At 44.5% G+C, this 19,557-nt stretch overlaps 1 protein-coding gene across 1 annotated transcript in view; it reads right to left on the minus strand.

Moving 5' to 3' along the window:
* Positions 1-372: 372 nt before the first annotated feature.
* The window catches only part of CFAP100 (cilia and flagella associated protein 100), a 49,271-nt gene continuing 30,086 nt past the window's right edge, over positions 373-19,557 (minus strand). Inside the window, 6 exon segments of the mRNA XM_023520905.1 lie at positions 373-793; positions 1,758-1,851; positions 2,905-3,110; positions 4,304-4,439; positions 15,169-15,320; positions 15,421-15,469. Coding sequence (XP_023376673.1) covers positions 680-793; positions 1,758-1,851; positions 2,905-3,110; positions 4,304-4,439; positions 15,169-15,320; positions 15,421-15,469 — 751 coding nt within the window. The 3' untranslated portion in view covers positions 373-679.

A 19,557-nucleotide genomic window follows, 5' to 3' on the forward strand; every position in this document is an offset into this window, starting at 1 on the left:
TGTCTGCCACTGTGGGCTTGGAAGCTGGGTGGCCTAGTGGCCACACTGCACTGGCTACCTGAAAGAGGACGTGTCACTGGATCTTTCTCCTGCGCGTTCCCCAGTGAATATCCACCACAAAATGATTGGTACTGGCTGTCAATTTTCTGGGCACTGAGGTTCCCTGTGGGCAATGGACCCAACTCCTAGTGCAAACGAATAAAAGTTTTTGTATAGTTACGCACTGAAGGTTTTACTTGGCTTAATTTAAGGAACTGTGTGTATAAGTGGTGAAGTCATTTTCTCCTTCAGTCAGTAGTAATAACCCTTCCGTCTGCCCAGCTTGCTGATTACTTTTCTTGTCTTTGCATTGGGGCTAGCCCCACACTGTGCCCCAGAGTGGAATTGACTTCTGTCTCAAGGCAGTCCTTTTAGATGGCAGCCAAGACGGGCTCCTTCCCTCAAGCATTTGCTTAGGGTTAAATGATTAAAGAGGGTGCTTGCATTTGGAAACAGGGTCTACCTCCTTAAACAGGCCTTGGACACCAAAGAGTCAGGGAGTTTATTTCTCATGAGTAAGGAAACATACAGCAGGAGACCATGAGGGGCACAGCGATGGCTACATCCAGGCCCTGACGTAGCCTTGTCTGCTTCCTGCTGCACCTCTTTCCTGTAAAGTTAGCCAGACCAGTGGCTGCAGTTAGGTGAAGAAGAACAGCTGCTCCTCCTTGTCTTTGTCTAGCAGCTCATACTCAGGCTCCTCCTTGGTTTTCATGGCCGGGGGCCGGGAGCGACACACCAACCTTCTGCCTTTCTGCAGAGGAAGTGGACTCAGTGAGCCTCTGCCTGTGGCCTCAGTGCACCAGTGGTGCCACTTAGATGCTGAGAGGTCATACTTCTACCCCCAGCATGCCAGGAGGCTCGGGAGCTGGGGCTGTGGGGCCCTATGGACTGTCTCAGCCTCTGGGCACTCCTGGTCAACCACAGACTGAGGGCTGAAGTTGTTGAGCTGTCTCAGGAATGAGTCTTTCCAGCACAAAAGCCTGTGCCCTGGGGTGCCAGCCTTTAGATGTGTGAGGGGTGGTGGCAGGGTAAACACTTGGAAACACAGATGGGAAATACTGGGCTAAACAGGGAACCCATCTCTTGCTGTGAGGATTACGGGGCAGGGAGACCCTGCAGTATCTGCCATTCCTTATGGGACAGTGTGGAGAGTGCTGATCTGTTCCAGGGAGAGTCCGTTGGCCTCATTTGTCCACTGGGGACCATGTTCAGGCTTAGTCTTGCATTAGAGACCACACTTACTGTTGCCAAGGAAGTGTGGAGGCAAGTGGCTGCTCCTGCCCATTTGCTGTGGAGTAGAGGTCTTGGGACATAGCAGTCAGGGGGACAACTAGTGACAGATGATGAGCTTGGCCTGGGGTACAGGTTATGTGGTGGGATCCTGGGGATGCCAAGCTGTTATCTGAGCTTGGGGTCTGCACCTGGGCAGGGCTAGGTGGGAGGGCATGGCCAGGCCAGTCACTAAGTGTGTGTAGGAGAGCTGGCAGCCCAAGGGGGAGGACTGTCAGAGGAAGAGGAGAATAGCTCTGAGGGGCAGCAGGGTTGATGGGCCCAGGAATGGGACACCGTGCTCTACCCTGGCCTTGCTCTCTTGGTCCCAGAACTTCCACAATAGCATCTGCAAAGGGGGCCAGACCCTATGCGCCTGTCAGTCCTGCTGTGCCTGGTCGTGGGACCCTTCCCCAACTGTGGCTCTCCAGGACCACCCCACTCACCTTTTTCTTGATTTCAGCCTGGGCCCGCGCTTGGGCTCGTTGCAGACGCTCTTCTTGTTGCTGCTTCTGCATCTTGGCTTTCTCTTCCCGGAGTCTGTGTGGCAGTGACAGCAAGAAATAGATCAAAGTCAGGAGGGGCTAGGGGAGGCTGCCAAATCCGCTTCCCAGCTTTTATAGTCCTCGGTCGGGCCATGGCCCGCCCTATTCTGAGAAAACACTCCTCCACCCTTCCCTGCCAGGGCCTTGGTTCTGCCCCTGCTCCTTGGTAATTGGGGTTGGGGGTAGGGTGGTGTGGGGAGGGGAGCCTGTCCCAGCTCTGGGATCCTCTGGGAGACCTTCTAAGGGTCATGAGCTCATAACCTCAGGAGGCCCAGGTTCCTAGAGCCCCATCCCCGGTCACTTATCCCCATGCCATGACCTCTCCATTGTCACCCCTTTAAAGTCCAGCCCCCAGCAAAGTTAGTATCATCTCCTTCCTGTCTGTACTTCTGGTCCTCAAACCTTTGTCCAGTGTCTGCTCTGAGCAGAGTACCAGGGACACAGAGGAAGAACCCTTGTGCTCATGGGAGAGACAAATAGCTGTTAGCAGATGGCTTTCTCAGGGCTCTGCACAGAATTGAATGAACCATGAAGCCTGCAGGCCAGAGGAGTCACGGCACCTGGAACTTACCTCCACCCCACTGGGCCTGTGGGGAATTCCCTGAGCTTCCTCTTGGAGGACAGGTCCATGCCACCCATGTCGTGTTCTGACACTGCCATTTCCATCTTTCTGCCCCTGCCACTAAACCCTAGGCTCCACCCAGCTGTTCCCCAAGTTTCCGCACCTTCCCTCCCCTGGGCTCTGACAGTGCCAGCCTCTCCCTCCAATCCAGCCAGGAAAATGGCCATGGCTGTCCCTTGTCCTCGAGGGTGAGGCTGTGCTGGCCACACCTTACTGACTCCTGGGCTCCCTGACCTCACAACATACCCCTCTCTGCAAGAGGAGTTTCCCTCAGGCTGAGTATGGTGTCCCCTCTGGATCTCTCCAGAGCCCTGGCTTCTGGCTTTTCCCGCCCAGAGTAGGGGCAAAGATGTGAAGGGCAGCTTCGCCCTCAGGGCTGTTTCTGTGGCTCTCTGTGAGGCTGCCAGGCCCGGCTTGGTCCCTCACCTCTGGCGCCGCTCCTTCTCTTTCGCTTTCTCTGCCTGCTCAACCTTGATCTGGGGCACACGCTCCAGGTTCTCGAGCAGGTCATCCAACTGCTGCTCGATAATGGTCAGCATCTGCACAGTGCCCAGGTTGGACTCCTGCTGGGTGCCGACACAGTGCCGGTACACATCCAGCACCTTGTGGTTCAGGCTCTCCAGCACCTTGTCCTATGAGGTGAGCAGGCTTCCATCAGGATTTCATGGGCCTGTGCCCGCCTCCCATTCCATTGTCTTCCAAACACATTGCCCTCAAGGTGTGACATGGCAGACCTCCTGGGGCCCTGCCTGGCACAGGTGGGCACTCGGAGCATGGGGAAAACAACTTGGACACCTGGACTCTCCTTGGCCAGAATTTTGACACCCCCTCCCCACCCTCCTGTGGTTGCTTTGTTCTGGATTACAGCCCCTACTGGGCCTCATGCATGCACCGTGGCCCCTCCCCCAGCTGTCTCAGTGTGCCCACTGAGGCCCAGTTTCCTCCAGGGAGCTCTCCCTATTCCAACCCTGCACTGACCTTAGCTCCCCACAGGACTACATTGTGAGACCTACTTTCTGTGGCCCTGGGCATATGAACTTCCTTCTCTTAGCCTGTTCTAACATTCAGAAAACAGTTACTGCCCTCTGCCACACAGAGTGGGCCTGAGGATTAAATAAGGAACAGCCGGCAAAAAGTCTTAAGCCAGGCGCGGGGCATAGCCAGTGCCCAGTGATGTCTGTCAGAAGGCTGGAATGCACTAGTCTGCTGATTGTGGCATCCTGTGTATCTAGCCCAGTGCCTGGCACACAGTAGGCATTCAACAGGAATTTGGATGAATTAGGAAGCTGGGTCCACACACCGCTCTGGGTGTGCTGTCAGGAAGGGTGTGTGCGAATCCTGGTCCTGCTGCCCAGAACAGCCCTGGCCTTCTGTTCCCCCAGAATTCTCTCACCCTCCTAGCCTGGCCTGGGAATGTGCCCGACTTCCTCCCAGTAGGGTCATCTTCTGGGTATATTGTCTATATTAAGAAGCAGGTATATTTGTTGAATGAAAGAAGGAATGGAGGAGATGTAATGGGCAGCTGAACAGCTAGGGGGCAGAAACAGGATAGCTCAAGTTTGGGGACCAAGAGCCTTCTCCAGCCAGTGCCCCTTGGTCAGGCACACAGAGCCTGGAAGGTGGTGAGGGTCCACGGCAGCCCCAGAGAATGGCCAAGCTTCGGGCCTCGTTTCCCTGCTGCCAGAGCTCCAGGCACTGGGCCTCCTCCCAGCAGGTACCTGGAATGGACAACTTGCTGCTTGACCCCCCAACCCCAACTGCCAGCTTGCAGCCACCTGCATTCCTTCCACTCCCACAGCTCACTGGCTGCCATCCAGGGTCCTACCTCCTGAGCACCCTTGTACTGGCCGAAATGGAAGACTCGGGCTTTGAGCTGCAGCTCAGCAGCCATCTCCTCCTCTTTGGCGATGGACATCATCAATGTGGTGATCCACTGCTTCAGCTGGTTGACCTCCCTGTCCCTGGATGGGGGAGGACCAGCAGGGCCTTGCTCACTCAGCGTGGCCCTGAGCACTTCACTTTTCTGAGCCTGACCTACCCTCCCAACTACCAGTGTCCTCAGGGCTAAGGGCCCATGACTACAAAGTGCATGCTCAGGGGTCAAAGGTGCAGTGAGTTGCAGGAGTAAATTTTAAGATCTTTAACAACTGAATAAAAACAAAAAACAAAAAAAACAACCCCCGCCCCAGCTTTTAGTATATTCACGAAGTTGCACAATCATTGCCATAATTTTAGAACGTTTTCATCACCTATGAGAGAAACCTAATACCCATTAGCATTCACTCCCCATTCTTCCTTTTCTTCCTTCTTTATGTCTTTTTTCCTAGATACTTTATAAATATGGAGTTATATGGGCTTTTATGTCTGATTCTTTCACGCTGATTCTTTCACACAGTTTTCAAGTTTCATCCATGTTGTGGCATGTTTCAGAACTTCATTTCTTATGACCACGTAATAGTCCATTGTGTGTACAGACTACACTTTACTGACCCACTCATCTACCGAAGGACGTGGTATTTACCTTTTGGCTCTTGGGAATAATGCTGCTATGAGCATTCACAGACAGGTTTTTGTGAGGACGTGTTTTCAGTTTTCTTGGGTATATATTTAGGAATAGATTTGCAACAATCAGCTTTTAAATGATATAATAAATTTTTTAAAGTAAATAAAAATCACAATTATGGTAGGCACTGACCATTGTACGTTGGGGTTTCCCATGCTGGAATCCCTTGAGGTTGGCATAGATTCACCCAGTGTAGGCAGCTGCATGGAAGTCCCTGTTGCAGTGACTACATGGACATCTGGCCAGTCTGCCAGCAGTGCCTGGGAGGCCTAGAGGTGCACCCTATCCCCACAATGATTTTGCGGCTATCCATTTGTTTATAGAACGTACTGGCATTTTCTTGATCTTAAAGCACCATGGGCTGCTGCTCTTTTGCCCACTGGGAGTCCCACGGTCTGTCACATGCACCACCACAGGAGTGCAGGCTATAGCCTCACAGCAGCGCCCCCAAGCTGCACTCCCCCAGCTGTAGAACTGAAGGCTGAGGCCGGAAGCCTGTGCATTGAGGGGTATTGAGCTGGTCTGATGATTCTCAGAGGTGGTGCCCAGAGAGACCACATGCAGCTTTCACACACCCCACCTACTTGGGTGCTGGTGTGGTGCAAGCAGGTTATTTGGGATGACAGAGCATCTCCTAGCATCAGGCCTGACTTCCCTCCAATCCTGAGTGCCCACTGCAGGCGTGGGTACATTTGGGGTCTGTGGTATGTCTCCTAAAGGATACATGAATACATTCGGCTTTTACCTGGTTTTTAATCCTTCGCTTTCAATGCCTTAACTGGTCAGTGCTATCCTACAGCTGGCACTGTACTGCTTCACCTATACCTTTCTTTGTTATATGGATGTGGTTGGTAGTGGTGTTTTTACTAGGTTTTTTTCCCCCTATGTTTAACTCCAGGTGATTGGGATAATTTCCTCCTACTAGGTCTCTTTAAATGTAAAATTGTTGGGTCACAATTTTTCTCCACAACTAGATCCCACCTCTAATTTACAGGAAATTCAGAGGCATGAGGGACAAGCTGTTCAGTGTTGGTCCTCAGACTGCTGTGTACATCACCTGCATGTTTGTCAGAAGTGCAGAGTCCAGGCAGGACTCACTCAGGACCTGCCTAGTCAGACACTTCATTTTACAAGAACCCTGAGGGAATCTAGACACACAGTCTGAGGAGCACTTTGCTGCCAGAAAAGTGACCTGGTTTCTTCAACAACTGGATTGCAGAGAGTCAACAAGACAGAGAGAGGACCTATAGATTGAAAGGGATTTAAAGACACAACCAATTGCAGAGTGTGGTCTTATTTGAATTCTAACCCAAACTAATAGTTTAAAAACAATCACTTATGAATTATGAATATGAAATATTAAGGATTACTGCTTTTTCTTTGGATGTGATGATGGTATAGAGGTTATGTTAAAGAGCCTTACTTTTTAGAGATATCTACCAAAATATTTACAGATAAAATGATACAGTACTTGGAAGTTGCTTCAAAATAATAAGGGGGATGGGAAAGTGTGTGGGGTCTAGATGAAAGGAAATTGGCTATGAGTTGATCACTTGAAACTGGTGATGGGTCTGGGGACTCATTATTCTCTCTACTTTTATATATGTTTATATATTTAAAATTTTTTAGAGCTATTGGACTGAACTGTAGAAGTTACAAGAAGTTTTTAAAAAGGTAACAAGAAATAATTTCTTCATAAATACCTGGGATCATATAGCTAGAAAGTTTACCAGATTGGTATTAAAGAAAACAAGTACCACGAAATGTGAATAACAGTCATTCGAAAGACCAAATGAAAGAATTACATATTCCTGCAGAAATAGCAGCACAAAGAACAAAACCAAAATATTTTGAAATAGAAGAAGAGAGAATGGGAAGCACCAGGAATCTGTCTCCCCAATCTAGACAACAATCACACTGGTAGAATCTGTCTGATAAAACTATTTTGGAATTCTGAAGTCAGTTGAACCCTTGCAACTTCCAGGGGAAGCCTTGGCCAGTAATTGCAGTTGATTCCAGTCAGTTTCAGCTCTGAGCATAGTAGCAGCTACCCAGCCACCACTCACAGCCGCATAGCAGGCAACTATTCAAATTTCCTGGAGCAGCTTACATAGCCTGTGGGCACTAGGGTGGGCGAAAAGACCCTGTCCTTCAAATATTGGGGATCTGTACTCTGATCACTGATGCTGCTGATCTCAGAAGTGCAGACAACAGGCAGGCAGCCATTGTTGCACCTCTCCCCGTTGTTGCAACCTCCTCCCCCCTGCAACTCCCACTGATGAAGTAACTTCCAAGGGAAATTAAGGGCTGGTGCTCTTTTTGGCCCCCATTCATTTTTTGCTTTTCCCCCTTTTGAAAACCAGACACTAAAGACCAAGGACACTAAAAAACAACACTATATATGGAGAAAACTGGAAAGTGACTGCATGCCAAGGTTTAGGAAAGACTTTAAAGACCTTAAATTTACACCTCAGGCTCAGCATAGAGACAACTTTCAAGTAAACAAGAACAATAATAAAATCCTGGAGTAGAGAGAGAATCTGATTTCGAGTTACTATATTATTAGATTCAAACATTCGGTGTTTAACAACAACAACAACACAAGAAAGTATGGCCCACTCAAAGGGAAAAGAACCCAGAAACTGTTCCTAAGAAAATCTAATGGCAGATACACTACAAAGACTACATAAAGATGCTCAAAGACCTAAATGTGGAGAAAGTCAAGAAAACAATTTATGAACAAAATAGAAATCTCAAGAGAAAACCTAAAAAAAAATCTGGAGCCGAAAAGTACAATAATTGAAATGAAAAATTCATTAGAGGGATTCAATCTCCTTGCAGATTTGTGCTGGATGAAGAAAGAATCAGCAATCTTGAAGATAGGACAGTAGAAACTATCAAGGCTGAGAAATTGAAAGAAGATTGAATAAAAGCAAATAGAGACTAAAGAATTTGTGGAACATAACCAAGAGGACCAATATGTACATCTTGGGTATCCCAGAAGAAGGTGAGAGAGAAAGGTGCAGAGCAAATATTTGAAGAGAAATAATGGCTGAAAACTTCCCAAATTGGATGAAAGACATGAATATAAATATCTAAGAAGCTCATGGAACTCCAAGTAAGGAAGTCACAAGCCTACATGGAGACACATTGTAATCAAACTATCACAGGATAATCAAAAGCCAAAGTGAAAGAATCTTGAAAGCAGCAAGAGAGAAGCAAATCATCACATACAAAGGATCTTTAATAGTTTATCAGCAAATTCCTCATTAGAAACTTTGGAGACCTGAAGACAGTAGGCTGATATGTTCAAAGTACTCAAAGAAAAAAAACCTTGTCAATCAAGAAGCCGATTATCTGACAAAAACTTTTTAAAAGCAAGGGAGAAATTAAGACTTTCCCAGATAAACAAAAGCTGAGGGTAATTAGAGATAAAACAAACAAAACAGAACAAAACGCAACATACCAAAATTTATGGGACAATGCAGAAGTGGTGCTTAGGGGAAATTTATAGCTATAAACACTTAACATTTTAAAAAATAAGAAAGATCTGAAACCAACAAGCTAACTTTACAAATTAAGGAACTTCCAGAAAAAGAAAAAACTAGGCCCAAAGCTAGCAGAAAAAAATAATAAAGATTAGAAGAGAAAGACAAAGAATAGAACAACAATTGGTTCTTTGAAAGATCAACAAAATTGACAAACCTTTAGCTTGGATGGACTAAGGAGAAAAATTACTAAAATCAGAAATAAAAGTGGGGACATTATTACTGATTCTACATAAATAAAAATATTAGAGTACTATGAACAGTTATATGTTCAAAAATTGGATAACAATGAAATGAAAAATTCCTAGAAACCCCAAATCTACCAAGACTAAATTGTGTAGAAATAGAAAATCTGAATAGACATACAACCAGTAAGAAGATTGAATAACCAAAAAATCTAATACCAATCCTTTTCAAACATTTTCAAAAAGTTTAAGAGAAGGGAACACCTAGCTCATTCTATGAGACCAGAATAACCATGATGCCAAAGCTAGTTAAAGATACTACAAGAAAAGAAACTACAGGTTAATATCCCTTATGAACATTCATGCAAAAAAAAAAAAACTTCAACAAAATACTAGCATACAGAATTCAGCAGCACATTAAGATGATTATACAACATGACCAAGTGGGTCTTATTCCTGGAATGCAAGGATGGGTCAAAACACAAACATAAATTAAGGTAATACACCATATAAACAACACAAAGAAAAAATATCACAGGATCATATCAATTAATGCAGAAGTAGGATCTGATAAAATTCAACACTCTTTCATAATAAAACACTCAACAAAATAGGAATAGAAAGAAAATACCTTCACACGATAAAAGCCATATATGAGAAACCCACAGCAAACATCATACTCAATGGTGAAGGACTGAAACTTTCCTTCTAAGATCAGGAACATGGTAAGGATGCCCACTTTCACCACTTCTATTCAATATAGTACTGGAAGTTCTAGCCAAAGCAATTAGGTAAGAAAAGGAAATAAGGCATCCCAATTGGAAAGGAAGAAGTAAAATTATCTGTTTGCAGATGATATAATCATATATGTAGAAAACTCTGAAGACTCCATAACAAAGTTGTTAGAATTAATAAGTGAATTCAACAAAGTAGCAGGGTACAAACTCAACAAAATCAGTTGCATTTTTATGCACAAAAAAATGAACGATCTGAAAAGGAAAACACAAGAACAATTCCATTTACAATAGCGTCAAAAAGAAGAAAATACTTAGGAATTAATGAAGAAGGTGAAAGACTTGTATAATGAAAACTACAAAATGTGGAAATTAAAGAAGATAAATAAATGGAAATACATTCTATGTTTATGGATTAGAAGACAATATTCTTAAAATATCAACGCTACCCAAAGTGAGCTACCGATTCAATGCAATCCCTATCAAATTTCCAATGAGTTCTTCGCAGAAGAAGAAAAATCCATTCCAAAATTTACATAGAATCTCAGGCTCAAAGTAGCCAAAACCTTCTTGAAAAAGTAAAAAACTGGAGGAATCACACTCCCTGATTTCAAAACTTAATATAAACTACAGTAATCCAAGAAGCATGGTATTGGCATTAAGACAACAAATAGAACAATGGAATAGACTAGGGAGCCATAAATAAGCCCTCACATATATAGTCAAATAATTTTGACAAAGTTGCCAAGACAATTAAATTAGGAAAGAGAACCCTTTCAATAAATGGTGCTGGGAAAACTGGATATCTACATGCAAAAGAATGAAGTTAGACACTTACCTAACATTGTATACAAAAAAAGTGACTAAAATGAATCAAGGACATAAATTTAAGCCCTGAAACAATAAAACTCTTTGAAGAAAACAGTGTAAAATCTTCATGGCATTGATTTGGGCAATTACTTTTTGGATATGACACTAAAGGTATAGACAACAGTAGCAAAAATAGACAAATTGGACTTCATGAAAAATTTTAAAATTTGTGCATAAAAGGATGTTACATTTATTTAAAAGATAACACAGAATGGGAAGAAATATTTGTAAATCATATATTTGTTAAGGTATTACTATCCAAAATATATAGAGAACTCTTAAAATGCAATAACTACCAAAAAAAAATAATAATAACAAACTCTGATTCAAAAATGGGCAAAGAATCTGAATAGACATTTCTGAAGAAAAGACATGAATGGCCAATAAGCATATGAAAATTAGGGAAACGTAAATCAAATGTAAATCAAAACTGCAATGAAATACCACCTCATACCCATTAGGGTGCCTACTATATAAACAAAAGTAATTAGTGTCAGCAAGGATGTGGAGAAATTGGAACCCTTGTGCACTAGAAGTGGGGAATGTAAAATGGTACAGCTGTTGTGGGAAAACAATATGGCAGTCCCTTTCAAAGTTAAAAATAGAATTACCATATGAATCAGCAATTTCACTTATAGGTATATATACCCAAAATAATTGAAACCAGGGTCTTGAAGAACTTTATACACTCATGTTCATAGCAGCATTGTTTGCAATAGCTAAAATATGGAAGCACCCCATGTGCTCATCAAAGGATGAACTGATAAGCGAAATGTGGCTTATATTTAACATAGAATATGATTCAGCCTTAAAAAGGAAGGAAATTCTGCAATGTGCTACAACATGGATGAACCTTACAACATTATGCTAAGTAAAATAAGAGTCACAAAAAATAAATACTTTGTGATTCCACTTACATAAAGTACTTGAGGTAATGAGAATCATAAATGCAGAAAAATAGAATGGTAGTTATCAGGAGCTGAGGGGTCGGAAAATGGAGAGTTATTGTTTAATAGGTATAGAGCTTCAGTTTTGCAAGATGAAAAGCATAGGGGATGGATGGTGGTGATGGCAGCACAACAATGAATTAATACCAATGGAATATACATTCAAAATGGTTATGAATAAATTTAATGTAATATGGATTTACTACAATAAAAAATAAATTGAATAGACCCTTCTCACTCTCACAAACCTGAGAACTATGCTCCGCTACACCCTGGCATATAAGATTCAGAAGGAGAGTTCCAGTCAAGATGGTGGAGTAGGTAAATGCTGTATTTGGATCCTCCCTTTAAGAGGATTGCTTGTTACTCTGCCTCGCTCAGCCACAATCTCCACTGGTTTTCACAGCCAGAAGCTATGGGGGCGTCTCTTCCTGGCACTGGAACCCTGGGCTGGGGAGCCTGGTGTGGGGCTTGGACCCCTCACTCCTCAGGGGGACCTCCTCAGTCAAGACATCCCTCCTGGTTTTTAACCGCCACACGTGGGTGTGGGATCAGCCCCTTCTGTGTCTCTGCCCCTCCTACCAGTCTTGAGGTGGCTTCTTCTGTGTGTCCTTAATTATAGGACTTCTGTTCAGCTAGACTTCGGGCGATTCTCAGTGATGGTTGTTCTATAATTTAGTTGTAATTTTGATGTGGTTGTGAGAGGATCCAAACACAGCATTTACTTGCCCACCACCTTAAATGTATCAATTATTTCTTTAATGAATCTTTGCTCTGATGTTGTATCTAAAAAGTTATCAGTATACCTATGACCACCTAGATTTTCTCCTATGCTACCTTCTAGGAGTTTTATAGGTTTACATTTTACATTTAGGTCTATGATCCATTTTGAGTTAGTTTGTTTGAAGGTTTAATGTCTCTTTCTCTATTTACTTTTTGCATATGAATGTCCAGTTTGTCCAGCATCAATTTTTAAACAGGTTTTCATTATATAGGTTTTTTTCATTACCTGAAAGTAGAGTATTCCTATGGAACCTTGCACAAGCTGAAATAGTGTAAAGCAAGGAGTATTCCGTTTTCCAAAAGTTTGCATTATAGCACTTCACTTTTATGTTAGTCTTACATTAGTGCAATACCAAATTTTTTTCAGAAAAGTGAAAATCTTCTTAAGATTTCTCTCAAAGAAGACAGGTAATGATGTAAGTTTTCATAAAGGTGAAATAGTGTAACTCAAACTTTGGGAAAGTGGAAGATATCTGTATTGTCAAAAATCAGTTGACTATATTTGTGTAAGTCTATATCCAGGCTCTTTATTCTGTTCCATTGATCTATTTGTTTATACTTTTGCCAATATCACACATCTTGAATACTGTAGCTTTATAATAAGTCTCGAAGTTGGGTAGTGGCAGTCCTCCAACTTTGTTCTCCTTCAATATTGTTTTGGCTATTTTGGGTCCTTTGTCTCTCTGTATAAACTTTAACACCAGTTTGTTGATATCTACAAAGTAACTTGCTCGGAGTTTGATTGAAATTGCATTGAATCTATGGATCAATTCAGGAAGAACTGATATCTTAACAATTAATCTTCTTATCCATGAATATGAAGTATCTCTTTATTTATTTAGTTCATTGATTTCATTCATCAGAATTTTGTAGTTTTCTTCGTATAGATCTTATATACTTTTTGTTAGTTTTATACCTAAGCATTGCATTTTCTGGGGTGCTAATGTAAATAGTATTTTGTTTTCAATTTCAAATCTTTGTTCATTATTGGTATATAAGAAAGTGATTGACTTTTTTATATTAACTTTGTATCCTGTATCCTTGTTACAGTGGCTTATTAGTTTTAGGAGGTTTTTTGGTTAATTCTTTCAGATTTTCTTCATAGGCAATCATGTCACCCCCAAACAAAGACAGCTTTATTTCTTCCTTCAACTCTGTATACCTTTACTTCATTTTCTTATCTTATTGAATTAGCTAGTACTCTCAGTACAATGTTGAAAGGAATGGAGAGAGAAAACATCCTTGCCTTGTTCTTGATCTTAGCAGGAAGGCTTTAAGTATGATGTTAACTGTGGGGTTTTTGTAGATGTCCTTTGTCAAATTCAGGAAGTTCCCCTCTATTCCTAATTTATTGAGAGTTTTTATAAATAAGTGTTAGATTTTATCAAATGCTTTTTATACATTGATATGATCATGTAACCTTTCTCTTTAGCTTGTTGGTTGATTTTCAAATTGATTTTCAAATGTTGAACCAGCCTCACATACCTGGGGAAAATCTCACTTGGTCGTGGTATATAATTCTTTTTATATGTTGTCGAATTCAATTTGCTAATATTTTGTTGAGAATTTTCACATCTATGGTCATGAGAGATATTGGTCTGTAGTCTTCTTTTCTTGTAATGTTTCTGTCAGGTTTTGATATTAGGGTAATGCTCACCATATAAAATGAATTAAGATATATTCTACTGTCTGGAAGAGATTATACAGAATTGGTATAATTTCTTTCTTCAATGTTTGGTAGAATTCACTTGTGAACCCATCTAGGTCTGATGCTGTTTTGGAAGATTATTAATTATTGATTCAATTTCCTCAATAGATAGGCCTATTCAGATTGTTTATTTGTTGTATATTTTTTAAAGTTTTCTTTTCTTTTTTTTTCTGAGAAAAGGTAGTTGAGTTCATGGAAGTTAAATGCATATGGGCTGTGACTCCCCTGGAAATAAAGTGTCGATGCTCTTGAGATGGCTCAGCTGTTCAAGTGACTCAGCTGCCTGAAGACCAGTTACTGGACAGCACCTTCAGGATTCTGCTATGAGGTGTATGTGTGCATGTGTGTGTGCTCTCACCATGTTCTCAGAATCTGGGAGGCTGCCTTCCTCTCCCCAGTTCATCTCTCTGTGTGTCTCTGCTACCTCCCAGCTTTCTAGGAAACACAATCTTGCCTGAGAGCTGGTGGTTTCACATCAATCCGGAGACTCCCAGCAGGAGACTCTCCATGGCAGGACATGGGCCAGCAAGACATGGCTACACAGGAACCTGGTTTCCCTGTGGGACATTAAAACCTCGGGCCGGCTCCCACCTCAGGGTCTTTGCACTTACTTTCTCTATGCCTGGCACCTTCTTTTGCCAGCTCACCATATGGCTTCCCATCACTCAGGAAGTGCCTAGCTCAAATGACACCTTCCACTGGAAGCCTGCCCTACCCCCACCCATCTGCTGCTACCTTCCACTTCAGCTCCTTTCTCATATCATTCTTTTTATTTTCCTCATAGCAAGTGTCAGTATTTACAGGTCAATCTGTGGGCCTGTCTATTGTTTGTCTGCCTTCATGGAATGTCAGCTCCATGAGAGAGACCCAAGCTTGATCTAGAATAGGTGCTCAATCCGTGTTTGGGAGTGAATTTCTTGCTCCCACCAGGTCTCGCTTTAGTGCCTCAGTCTGATGCTGCCCAGCCCAGCTCTCCTGGGCCTGGCATCAGCAGAAGAACGTAGCTGGAGTGGGAGGTCCTTGGATATGTCCCACTTTGGCTGCAGACTACTCCAGGGTGGGGATGGACTATTCTAGTATGGCTCCATCCATGTGATCTGCTCCCAGGCTCCTCCTGGGTTCCCATGACCCTCAGCTCTCCTGCCCAGCAGGACACACTCTCTCACCAGAACCAGGACTGGAAGACTTCAGAGGGACCTTTCCAGAAAACTGAAGCCAAGTAAGGGCAAGGGCTATGGACAGGGAGGGTGGGATGCTGCATAACCCTGCTCCTAGTGGCTGTGGGGTCCTAAGTAACAACCAGTGACAGAGCCCATCCCCCACCAGCCTGGGCAGCCCCACACAAGACCTACATGCGGATTTGGGTGTTTTTCAGAGTGAAGCTCAGCTCCTCCAAGGTCTCCTCCATTTCCTGTGTGTTCTGGATCAGTGAGAGGTTCTGCTCCTCCAGCTTCGTGAAGATATCTAGGAGCTGCTGGGGCTCTGTGAAGTACAGCTCCAACTCCTGCAACCAGAGCTGTGTGTGCGGGGTGCCAGCAGTGTGGGAGTGTGGGGGGATGGGGGTCCTGGCTCCCACAGGCCCTGCCCAGAGTAGGGCCACTGACCTCCCCATCACTGTCTGGGTCCTTCTGCGTGGGATGGGCAGAGCTTGACCTGTGGAGAGATGTGGGGTCAGGGTGCCAGGGTCCAGCCTCAGCAGAAGTTAGATGGCTGTTGTAGCCCACACCAGTGGTGTAGACACTTGGCATCTCCAGAGCATCTCTCCACCCCCATACCCCTTGTTTCCCTCATGCATCGCACAAATTGCCCAGGTGGTGATACCAGCTCGCTCTCGGCCCTCCCCAGCTATCACACAGCAGCCAGGGGGAGAGTTTCAAAATTCAATTAACTAATTTCATTCCAGTTAGAATAAAACTTGGTCTTCTCCCGGGAGCTGTGAGGCTCCTGCCACCCTCCTAGCCCTTGCCTCCCCGCTGCTTGAGGTTATTCTGCTCTTGCCCTGCCAGCTCCCTTCCTATCTCTCTAGGTGCTGACCCTGTCTCAGATCCTTAGCACTTGTGGCTCCCACTGTTGAGGCTGCCCCTCTCCATTTAACATCCTTTTTCTGAAAGCTACTTTCTCCTATCTAGATTTGGCCTTGGCACTTGTCCTTGATGTCCTTGATAGCTATCCTGTGACACGGCCGCCTTTGACTGACCCTGAGCACCCCACAGGGGCAGGGACCATCCTGGGCCAGCCCACAGGGGTGTGAGAAAGGCTGTGTGGGCTTTGATCATGCAGCATGAGGCCCTGGAAGGCCCTACTGGGTGGGGACCCAATTTTGCCCGACATCCAGACCTTCTTTCATCACCCTCTTCACCTGCTCCATCCTGGGCCCCCACCCTGGATATGCAAGTTCAACTTGCCAAAGAGTAGCCAGGGCAGGCTCACAGCCAAAGGAATCTGGGCTGAGGCCCTGACCTACCTGCAGTGGAGAAGTGATAAGTGCAGGGCCTGTGCCTCACGTTGTATACACATCAGTGCCCATTTGGCAAGTGAGGAACATGAAGCTCAGAGAGCAAGTCACCTATCCGAGGTCACCTGCAGGACATTTCTGGCCCATAAGGTCCCTTCCTGAGAATCTGCCTTCCATTGCCTGGAGGGCCCTACTCTACCTCTCGACTGAATGCCTTGTATAGTCCACACCCTGACCAACTGTACTCAGAGGCCCTGCTCTTGTGGCTAATAGATGAAGGGGCCCAGATGCAAACCCAGAACAGTGTGCTCCCAGACCTCTATTCTCAGGAACTGTCCCAAGGCAGGGTCTTACAGTGGGAGCTCCAGGGCTGAGGGGAACCCTAGGCAGAGGAAACGTGTATAGCTAACCTTTTGGAACCACCATTCAACACTGAACTGGAAATAACCGTCCCCACTGGAAGCGGGGTTGCAGGGATCAGAATTACCTCATGGCATGTGCATGGCCTACCAATGGTGGCTGCTCTTCTCCACAAAGCATGACCATGATTCATAAAGATGAATGTGAACTTGCAAATTGGTAGCACTTGGGTCCCCTTCCAGCCTGAGAAGCATCATTTTGGGACATGGGAGGTTGAGAATGAAGAACATCTAAGGAGGGATGCCCATAGGAGCCTGGAGCTCAAGAAACAGTGAGAGACAGAACCATGGGAGGTTGTGACCAGGCCATTGTAGAGAAGGAAGAACAGAGGACAAAGCGTGTAAGGGGATGAGCAGAAGATACAGATCTTATGAAGGAGAGTAAGGGGAAGAGAGTGAGGGGGAGGCTCCTGAGCCCCTGGGCCATCCATTCTTCCCATCCCCACTACCACCACCTTCACCAAGATGTTAAACCATGAAGCTTCCGGAATAAAGCATAGGATATTGTTTTAGTGACTTTGGGGTTGGCAGAGATTTCTTAAGTAGAACACAAAATGCATCATCCATTAAAGCAAAGATTGGTAAATTGGACTCAAAAGATAACATTAAGAGAATAATAAGGCAAGAGAGGTTGGGCAAAGGTATTTATATTATGCTTATTACATAAAGGACTGGCATCCAAAATATATAAAGCAGTAATAGAAAACCAGAAGAAAAAGGCCAACAATCCAATAACAATGTACAAAAATTGAACAGACACTTTTCTTCACAAAGGATATCCAAATGGCCATATTTTTCATCATGAAAATGCTATTAAACTTATGAGATACCACCCCACCCCTGAATTAAACTTGTCTTTGATTTTCTATATCCTGATGCTTTGATATCTGGGGCCATGCTGACTCCAGAAAGGACAAACACCCTTGAATGTGCTTTTCAAATGCAAAGCAACCAATCCAGAGTCCACATCCCATGCTCTCACACTGGTGGCACTATCTCTCTCTGCCTAATTCTCAGGGCCAGGTAGCAGACAACTTGGACAGCCACTATGCCCCAGAGGCCTGAAATTATTCAAATCAGCCAGTCCTAGGCCTCTTTACCCTGTCTCACCTGTTCCTTCTTGCAAAAACCACAATAAAGGCTCCTGTCCATAGTTCCCCTGCTTCCTCTGCCTCCTGACCACCCTGGTGCTTCCTAGTTGGCCCCCCAGGGCATGACATGCCTTCTCCTCTAAGAACAAACTATCTTTTCAGTGGTAGTAGTCTTTTGATCTATTGGCCTTACTGAACCTCAAATTTTCTAGCAATACACCCTATTTTAAAACAACCCTGCCAGAATACCTAGATTGAAAGAGATGATTTGGTGAGGAAGTGGGGCAACTGGAACTCTCATGAGTGCTGGCGGGCATGTAAAATGGGGCAGCCAATGTGGAGGATTGTATGCAGAAGTGACTAAAACTAAACATATGCCCACACTATGAACCAAAAATTCCACTCCTATTTTCAACGAAATAGTGCTCATGCATAAAATAGTGCTCAGATAGAAAAGCACAAGAATATTTGTAACATCTTTAATCAAAATGACCAAGAATTGGAAATAACCCAAATGGCTACCTATAGGAGAATGGACTAAGCTAGCAGGGCTTATTTCCACAGTGGGATATGAAACAGCAGGAGCAAGAAATGCCCGTGGCTGCACAAAGCCAGGTAGCTAAGAGTGGAAAGATCCAGGCACAGAGAACAGTGGTGTTGTTCTAAGTGCATCAAGTTCAAGAACAGAGAAAGTGACCCAGGGTGATTGAGATCAAAACGGTGGATACATTCTGGTGTAGGATCTGACTGGGAGAGGGTGCAAAGGAGTTCTGGGCACTGGGAATGTTTTCTATCTGGATCTGAGTGTGATCACATGGGTATATATATATGTGTAAAAAGTCATGTTCACTTAAGATTTGTTCATTTTAACAAATCTTATGGCATGTCAATAACACCTCAATATAAGAGAAAAAAAGTAAATAACTAAATCCAATCATGTCACTGCTTTGCAGAAAATTTCTGGCCTCTCTAGGCTCTGGACCTGAGGGTGGACGCTGGAGCCAGAGCCCATGGTTCCAAGGCCAGCTGGCTGCTTTATGCCTCAGGTTCCTCACATGTCATGCGGGTGGTCCTCCAGGAGTTGCTGAGGTTTTGGGTGGCTGAGATGGAGCAGCAAGGAAACTAGGCGTGTCTGGGGGAGGGGTGGTGAGAGGATAGGGCAGTGTGAAGACGGGCAGGGGCTCACTGAGGAGGGAGGCAGTGGCGGTGGGGAATGAGGAGGTCAATCCTGTGTTCACTGCTGGAGAACACAGGGTGGGGTGTCTGGGACATTGCAGAAAGAAATCCAGGAGATGCCCAAGAGGTGCCTGGCGTCCCGGAGGTGGAAGCTGGAGGGGCTGTGGGGCAAGAGTCACTGGAGCTGAAACTTGCCCCCAGCAGGAGGCATGGCCCTCAGCTAGAATCTCCAGGATGACTGATGGAGCTGTCAGACACTAGGACAATTCTGCAGGGCCAGCAGACCCAGCTCTCAGCCCCCTCTGGGATGGTGGATTTTATGTTTCAACATGGCTAAGTCAAACATTATTCTAGATGTTTCCGTGAAGGTGTGTTTTAGATGAGATTAATAATCAAATCGGATGACCCTCTATAATGTGTGTGAGTCTCTCCCAATCAGTTGAAGGCTTCAATAGAAAAAGACTGACCTCCCCAGAGGTAGAGGGAATTATGCCAGCATACTGCCTTCAGACACAAACAGTAGGTAGCAGCTGCTCTATAGCCTACTAGCCTGCCCATAGATTGTGGACTTGCCAGCCCCTCAGTCACATGAACCAATCA

Source organism: Pteropus vampyrus, unplaced genomic scaffold, assembly GCF_000151845.1.
Source record: "Pteropus vampyrus isolate Shadow unplaced genomic scaffold, Pvam_2.0 Scaffold285, whole genome shotgun sequence".
Taxonomy (NCBI): Eukaryota; Metazoa; Chordata; class Mammalia; order Chiroptera; family Pteropodidae; genus Pteropus; species Pteropus vampyrus.